The 9126-nt window shown below is 39.6% G+C and overlaps 1 protein-coding gene across 1 annotated transcript; it reads right to left on the minus strand.

Moving 5' to 3' along the window:
- Positions 1-2962: 2962 nt before the first annotated feature.
- On the minus strand, positions 2963-3882 carry SETTUDRAFT_105298 (uncharacterized protein; the record flags this gene model as incomplete). Its single annotated transcript, XM_008024774.1, has 2 exons — positions 2963-3207; positions 3258-3882. 2 exons carry the CDS (start codon positions 3880-3882, stop codon positions 2963-2965), a joined length of 870 nt encoding a protein of 289 aa, XP_008022965.1.
- Positions 3883-9126: the final 5244 nt, after the last annotated feature.

Here is a 9126-nt window from a genome sequence, read left to right on the forward strand (position 1 = left end):
ATTACAGACTATAAGAACTTAGAATACTTCACCTATAAGCAGAAGCTGTTTAAACGCCACGTACAATAGAACTTAGAGCTTGCTTACTTCCTAAACATAAAGTTGCGCTATTGTCTAGGTAAGGATAACATAAGAGCAGACGCGCTATCTCGCTAAGATTAAGATATGCTTAAGGACGTAGAGGACGAGCATGCCTTCTCTTGTAAATTTACAATGCTAGTCCTAGCTTATACGCTAGACTACGTCCTAGCACTGCCTATATAGACTTAAGGAACCTCTTTAGTGTTAGAAACACTACCTTAACCTCTAGACCTTCTAGCTTTAGTACAAGAATATTAGGTATAGGTAGCGCAGGATAACACTATCTACTAAGAAGTACTAGCCGCTGCACGAGAAGGAAGACAATCGCTCTCTAGCACGCGCAAGGTTGCTATCTCGCTAAGTGACTATATAATTAACTAAGAAGAACAACTCTAATAGCGTGGACGTGTGTAGGTACTTGTAAGGGGCTGCGCTCCAGGGAGCAATCGCGAGGTATACAAGAGGTTGTATTCGATAAGGAGCTATCTACTCTGCTTACGTGGTGTTTATCCACTTATCGGAGAAAGGTTATGCCGGAGTATCTGAGCGCGTTGTCTGAGCGCTGCTCGGTCTGAACGTAGTTCAGATGGTGCGCGCGCAGCTTGGCCCGAGATTCCATCGAGGAGCTATCCAAAGGGCGTTCAGCCCGTTACAAGACTAAGCTAATTATTTATCTAGCTATTTAGACTAACTTTAAAAACATAGTTAATAGGCACATCCTTAAACTACACATTAATAAGCACATTGCCTATAAAAATAATAAAAGGTAGTATCTAGCAACCTAATGCGCCTACGCCTTAAATTATAGTAACCTACTTGTAGTTCCTTAACTATATTTGCTTCTTTTTCTTATATCCTTCTAAGCCTATAATTAATAACTATAATAAAATCTTGCCTATCATAAAGCTAGTTTTATTAAAGTTATAGATATTATTGTCTATAATACCCTACTTCTACTTTATCGCCTGAACTAAGTTAGACTAGCGCTGGATAGCCACTAGATCCTTATAGGTAGCTTGCTAGTAATTATAGTGACGGCTCTAGCGCGTATAGAGCTTAGTAGTCCGCCCAATAAAGTTATTAACCTAGTTCTTACTAATAAGGTTGCTACTACGCTTCTTTAATAGTTTATTAGATATTACTTAAACCTTAGCCTTTATAGGCGTAAATCCTCGCGTAGACTCTTTAAGAATACGCCTAATAAAAGCCTTCTCTTCTAGCGTATTTAAGCGCCTCAAATTTAGTTTGTAGTTGCGTTAAGAGTGTCTTCTAACGCGTTAGTAAAATAAAGTTGTTTAAGAGACGCTATAGATCTTAGTAGCATATTCAACACTCTTTACACGTTAGGAATTAATATTGTAAGGGGCTCGACCCCGGAGGGTAGTCTTAAGCTCAGGAGCACGATCGGACAGGCCAAGGTAACAAGATTGTATTCGATAGAGAGCTAAGCTCTCGGCTACGTAGCTATCTATATACAATGCTGGTTGCTAGGGTAACAATCGGGCCGGGCAGGTGGAGTAAACGAGGTCGTAGACGAGTATGGGAGGCGAAGGGCGTTCAGCCCGTTACAAATATTAAAAATAGCAAGTTAGATATTAGCTTTAGAAAAAGTTTGTTAAATCTAATATAGTTAAGACACAACGCGTTGTAGTATAAACGTCGACGCGCTAGTAGGGAGGTGTCCGCTCGCTTGGGGTGTCCGCTCGCTTATGAACCACGGTATACTAAACAAAAATATTAGATATGCTACTCTTTTCTTACTACTAGAAATACTTATAGTTGCGTAGATATATAGTAAGAGAATTGAAAATAGTAGCTTTTTTTAATCTAGTTGCTCTACTCAAGCTAGGGTATTTTCTTTGCTGAAAGCGTCTTTTATACTAGGAAAACCTTTCTTTTGAACTATTACTTTAGGTATAAGTAATCTTTTCAGAATGGTTAAGGTTCTTAAGTCATATAAGCTCTTTTCTATAATATTTAATAGTGTAAATAATACTATAAATAAAAGGCTTTGAAAAGTAAATGAAAATACTATGCTCAAGAAAGAAAAGTAAAGTATGATTTATAGCGATGTTGGGTTTGTTAAGATATCTTAAAGTATTATACAAGTATAAGGTTTTAAATTATATAAATAGATAGAGAAAGATAGTGTGTAGGGTATAAGCCCTTATAGACTATCTTTATTCACTAGAAAATAGAGTTATATTATATCATAGGTACTAGTAAATTAACTAGCATAATTGTTAGAATGAAACAGAATTAAGACTAATCTTAGTGATCTTACGTTATGCCTACTAGGTAAGAAGTATAGCTTAAAGGGGATGTAGTAAGCCCTTACGAAATGGGGTATACAGAGCCGTAACAGGCTAAAATCCAAAATGTCTTGAACTAGGTATTGTGAACTATCTTCCGCAAGGGAAACGAGTCTAGATTTTATTTTATAGAAATAGGAGTAGAAAAGGGCTTGCAGAGAAAACATATTATAGAGTAACTTTACTAAGGGATAGTAAGTTCCATGCCCCACGCTTAGTAGAAATGAGGTTAAACTTGACCTACGTTAATTGGGATAGAAAATACCTCACAGGCGATAGGTCTTGGCCTATTAGCCTTTTGTATGAATTAAGCAACTGTGGATTTTAGTTACGACCCTAAAGAGGTCTTTGCAGTTAATTAACCCTATCTAACACTCTTAGACTCACAGTTTGAGCCGCATAGATAAACTGACGACTGACTGATTAACTGAGAGTCATTCTAGGCAGCACAACTTGGATAGAGAAATATCTCAACTTTACTCTTGTAGTCTTTGTGCTGGTACGTAAACTAATGTTTTCAACATCCTACATCTACGAGAAAGAGAAACAACCATTATGCTACACTTCAGCTACTTGTGAGATCCTGCGCTAATGCTATAGAAGAAATAAGCAGTACTAACCACCCGAATTGCAAATGTAAAGTCAATCGTTTGACCCTTGTAGAGGTGGTTCGTCTGGTCGGTCGGGATGCATGAACGAGTATTGTGAGCCTTGATTGGATTATTCTGGAACTGGCGGCAGAGATTAAGTTTATGGCCGCGAAGGTTGGCTGTCAGAGTTTGAGAAGGATACAACACCCCTTGTTTTCCTGGGCCTTTGAAGTGTTAGAGAGTCTAATGCATTTAAATATAAGCGATTACTTACCGAGAAACTCAGCAGCTACAGACGCATTTTCGACTTCTACATATACGGGTACAGCAATATCCGTGGATTTCATGTTGGCTAACTCGATAAATCTGTACCCATATTGACTCTTTCGCGATGTGCCTGGGTCGGTGGTGATGGTGTCTTGACTTGGTGCGACCTTTGGCCGGCAGATAATGTCATGTTCCGGCTCTGGGTTACCATGTTCATCGGTTCTACCAAGATACGGCCGATAATCATCACAGACAGTTTCTTCAGGGCACAATCCGTCTACGTCGAAAAGCTCAAGACTGACGTTGTCTCGGCACGTATCTTGCCATGCTCGCTCGTTTTCATCTGGCATACAATCTCGAAATATCCAAGTGGAACCTCGAGGACAGGTCCGAGGGACAATTCGCTTTTGTAGTATTGACAGAGTTCTTTTATTTCTCCGCCACGAAGCGTGGGATTCAGCTTCCGCTAGGTTTCGATGGTAATTAAAAACCTGCTCGATGTATTCCCTTGGAATAATGTCGTGCACGGAGGCGTGTGTAGTAACATCTTCTCTAATAGGTGTCGCAGATACTGGATTTGACAAGTGAAAGCTGATAATAGTAGCGACGGTAGTGAACCTAAGTAAAACCATTGCGAAGGCTAAGTTATGTAAAGGCTGGTGAGTAAAGTTAAGGTATGAGCAGATGATAACTTCAGTAGAGGAGTGAGCAGCTGACATTTATAAACATTCCTACAGCCCGTAACGGAGCTAAAAAGGGGTGCAGCTTTGACTGCTTTTCAAATGTTGCAAACTTATTGAGTGTCCTGTGGAGCTTATGTATATTGATATTGTTAACTATAGCTTATAATAGTAGTTAGTTATAGCTTCTTTAGCTTCTCTTGCTTCTTTGGCTGTAAGTACTAACGTTCTAGCTTCACTAGCTTCTCTGGCTTCTCCGGCTTTTCTGGCTTTTCTGGCTTTCTAGCTTCTCTAGCGTTCTAGCTTCTCTGGCGTTCTAGCTGTTTTGGCGTTCGTTATGTGACGAGAGCTTGGCGAGACTCACTAAGACAGAGATTCCTAACATCTTATTACCTCTTTTATCAATTATATTAGAGCTTTTTAAACCTAATGAAAATTAATTCTACGAATAAAGTCTTATATTTTAAGCTTTTATATGAAAACAATAACTAAGCTTACATATATACGGAGGTGACTGTCAAAAGTTCTTGCTAGCGCCACGCTAAGCCGCCAGCCTATTGGCCCGACCATTCTTGGCGCCCACACCAATTTTTTAAAGCTAGCGATAGCTTGTATACTTATTTTTTTAAGTGTTTTTGATCTACTATGGCTCTAAATACAGATATATCAACCCGCTCTTATATTATTGCATTAAAGTTACCTTTTAGTAGCAAATCTACACGCGAAATCGCAGAAATCACAGGCATATCGCTGCGTACAATCGACTTAATTTATAGTAGAGCCTGCTAGCAAGGCTTTAAGCCTAACGCACGCCTAATTAAGATCCTTTTGCAGTACTTCAAAGATGCCCTACCCGCAGGCCGCCCTTATAAACAAGAAGAAATACACGACGCTACTCTTAAGAACGTACGCCGCGATAGGTATAGGAGAGAGAAGAGCTGCGCTAATATTGCTGGTGATCTTAGTGTTCACGGCTACAACGTCTTGTCGTCTACTATATAGAGAGTCCTTTAAGCAGCTGGTTACAACAAGACGAAGCCGACAAGGAAGCCTAGGTTAACAACAAAGATAAGACAGGAAAGACTTAAGTGGTGTCTTGCCTATAAAGATTAGACACTTGAAGATTCGAAGAACGTTATTTGGTTAGATAAAACTTCTGTTGTTCTTAACCACTGTCGCGGTGGCTATCGTGTGTGGCGACGCCTAGATAAAGTCTTTACTAAAAGTGTTATCCGAGAGCGGTGGAAGGGCTACTCTAAATTTATGTTCTAGGGCTGCTTCACGTACGACTACAAAGGTCCTTGCCATGTCTAGAGGCCTAAGACTGCGCAGGAGAAGAGAGACGCTGCTCTCTAGATTAAAGAGTTAAATAAGGCTCTAGAGCCTCTCATAAGAGAGGCGTGGGAGCTTACAATAGGCATAAAGAGGCTTGGATTACGTAACAAGCCTGGCAGAGTTCCACAATGGAGATAGGTAAAAGAGACGGGTAAGCTAGCTCGTGAGAGCAGTCGTGGTGGCATTAATTAGTAGCGTTACTAGACTCAAGTTCTTATCCTAAAGCTAATTCCCTTCGCAAAGGAGTGCTAAAAAGAGAGACTACGTGTCTTTATTCAAGAAGATAAGGCACCTTTGCATACCCACCACGCTCAAAGAACTATATACTAAAACGCTGAAGTGGAGCAGCTCCCATGGCTAGGCAATTCACCTGATCTTAACGCTATTAAAGCAGCCTGGCCATGGCTCAAAAGAAAAACAACACGAAGAGGCGCACCAAAAAGTAGGGCGGAAGGGACAAAAGTATAGCAACAGTACTGGGATGAGCTACCTCAACACCAAATTCAACCTTAGATAGAGCGTATTCCGTTTTATATTCAAGAAATCATTAAACTTGAAGGTGGCAATGAGTACAAAGAGGGGCGGCGGGACCAATCTACATAGCTTCGGCCCTATTTTCGGCAGTAATCAATGCACCCCTGTCAGCAAGAACTTTTGACAGTCACCTCCGTAACTAAATTTGATATGCAGCTAAAGCTGCCATGATAAAACGCTATAGTGTAAGACTAGAATCATTAACTCCGTCATTAGGCCTACCGCGGTCTAACAACGACGAGCAAAGGCTAAACAATGGGTTAAGCGGCAGAGAGTAAGCAGGGAGTTTTAACTTTCGGATATCAAGAAGATACTTTCTCATCAGAAACTAGTGTATGTAAGAGATGATTCTTGTGGCAAAATGATGCTTTGCTGTTAACATGATTACCTACGAAAATCGTGTGTTAGAAACAACAGAGAAGGGCTGCTATTTCAACGTAAATAGGGAATTGTGTAAGATATCAGGAGAAAGCCTTGACTCTTAGGTCTAGGTAAAATAGTAAATTAAGTGCGCGATGCATATATGACTTTGTAACTCATTCCTCTTACATATGACTTGCTGCAATAAAAGCCGTGATTACATTAGTCAGTATAACGACACAAAATATAGTTGGTTAAGCAACATTAGTAAGCTGACTTGGCTTGAGCTTAAACTTTCTATGTAATAGTCTATGCAGAGGGGCGGCAGTTAAGGGCCTGTTCGGTTCTCTGTTTCTTTTCTCCGTTTCAGACGCTACTTTAGGTTAGATACTAGCTAGAAGTCATTAGATAGTACAGAAAATAGGCTTAATGATAATAAGTTAAAAAAAAGTAGCTATTTAGCTAGAATTATACTATTTCTATTTTCTATCAATTATTCTTATATGTAGCTTACACTATCGTAAACGATTACTATTAAGATGAATTACATACTTATAACGAAAATACTTGTATAGTAGCTTACTTATGAATTACTTTTAATAATACTACTACTACTACTTTTGAATCAAATAAGCTAGTTACTAATACTAATATTATTACTACCACTACTCCTATCAACTGCAACAATAGCCGCGGCCTTTTGTGTATTAATTTAAAGATTCTTTGTTAGTGTTTTCATTAAACTTTACGCGCTAATAATAGGCATAAAATGTTTATAGTCACTGCTAGATATGTATAAAAAGATATAATTAATACGCCTAGTAATATTACGTATGTGTAGATTAATTTGAATTTTTCAACGCACCTACACTATATAATAGCGCAATTACGTCTACGCTCTATTATAGTAAGTTTCACTGATATCATGAGGATTCCAAGTTCATAGTATAAGTAGTAGAAGATATATGTTATAGAGGGAGCAATATTGTATCTAATAAAAGACGCTTATATAATTGACTTACTACTACTACTCTACTACTAGTTTGCTAAATGTTATTATATATCCTCTAGGCTTTACTAATAATAAGTTACAGCTTATTAAATAGCTATTTTAATGCTATAGATTCTTTTGCTACCTACTCTAGTGTAAGTAGCTTAGCTTTAGTTATAGAAATTATTACTATTAGCTAGTAGGCGGCTTTTTATATAATTAGCCTACTAAAAAGCTTTATAATATATCTATAAGATAAGTGTCTCATATTAGTGTTGTCTATACATGACGCATCTCTATATACTATAAGCTCTACAGTCTTACTTTTAGTTTCAGCTAAGCTGTTTTGCTAACTCTTATATTTGATACCTTCCTAGCGCGTCTAGTATAGGTACATAATTAGTTAGTTTATAGTACAGAGGGGTGACAGTAAAAAAAGTGCTTCAAAAACTAGAGATTTTTAGAGTTAAATAACTTCACTAATGGAATGGCTGAAAATAAGTGGGGCGTAGATTTGGAAAGCTGGGAACTAGCAGTTTGGCGTAGTGGACCTAGTTCTTGCTTAGTAAGCAGAAAGATGGAGATATATACACAAAACTATAGAGGAAGAAAAATCTAGATATATCTGTAAAGGGCTACGCCAGAGAGGTATGACCTACAGGTCACATGGTAGTGAATCACATGACTTTAGTCACGTAACTAAATAACGTGGTTAGCTACGTACAAATAAGCTTAAGTAAGGAGGAAGACTAAAGGTCTAAGCGTTTGTACGAGTAATAACTATAAAAGAAGGGCCCTCTAGATAGTTCTTTTCTATATCTTTCTTCTTCTATACAATAGGTCAATGCATACTTGTTAGTTAGGCCTCTCTCGCCTATAATATAAGAAGAAAGATTAACACTCTTTAATCTCTCTCGTACGACACAAGAGAGACTGAAATAACGCAAAAAGAAAGAGATAGAGTTACAAGGAACGCCACTAGCCTCTAGCCTAGCTATGCTAGACGAGAAATCTATCGCCTTTATCCGTACAATGAGAGGAAATATTAACTAGCTAATAGCTAACAACGTACGACAGGCTAAACAGCTTAAGAGACAGGCAGTCGCACACTAGGAGATGATGTCCTAGATTAAGCTCCTAATAAGGTAACTCTAAGAAGCCTGTACAACACCGCCTCTTATAGGAGCTTACGTTAGCTGTAACGGGCTGAACGCCCTTTGGATAGCTCCTCGATGGAATCTCGGGCCAAGCTGCGCGCGCACCATCTGAACTACGTTCAGACCGAGCAGCGCTCAGACAACGCGCTCAGATACTCCGGCATAACCTTTCTCCGATAAGTAAATAAACACCACGTAAGCAGAGTAGATAGCTCCTTATCGAATACAACCTCTTGTATACCTCGTGATTGCTCCCTAGAGCGCAGCCACTTACATTTTGTATTTGATCCCAATTAGACATAAGCCTTAGGTAGACTGTCTTCTAACTAAGTTTTAGAGCGTGTTGTTAGTGCGAGCTAGTAACATAGAGTTAGTGCTGCAATAGGTACGAAAGGCCTTTAGTGCAGCGAGAAGGTAGACCGTCGCAAGACAGTACACCTAGGGCAGAGCTTCGCAGGAAGTTCAGCCGTGAGAGACAGTAGGCGATTTAGTCGCCCGGGACCTGTCTAGGAAGTCCTACCGTGTCTTAGAAAGCCAAGCCGTAGGCGCAACGTCGCGTGATAAACTACCTAAAGGCCACTTAGGCCTAGCGTACAGTTAGCTAGAAGCGGACGTTGTAGTGAGAAGTCCTGTCGATCCTCTATCAGACGAGGTGCAGGGCCGTGCGATTACTCTTAATAGGAGACGAGATCCCACGAGCGAGACGGCAAGACGCGAGTCTTTCCTAGGAACGCGAAAACAATAGCGACAGAACGCTGTTCAGATTCTGGGCTAGTAACAAGGACAGCTGAGGGTAAGCCCTACTAGTCCTCACTGACG

The sequence above is a fragment of the Exserohilum turcica genome (genome assembly GCF_000359705.1).
Source record: "Exserohilum turcica Et28A unplaced genomic scaffold SETTUscaffold_13, whole genome shotgun sequence".
NCBI classification, from domain to species: Eukaryota; Fungi; Ascomycota; class Dothideomycetes; order Pleosporales; family Pleosporaceae; genus Exserohilum; species Exserohilum turcicum.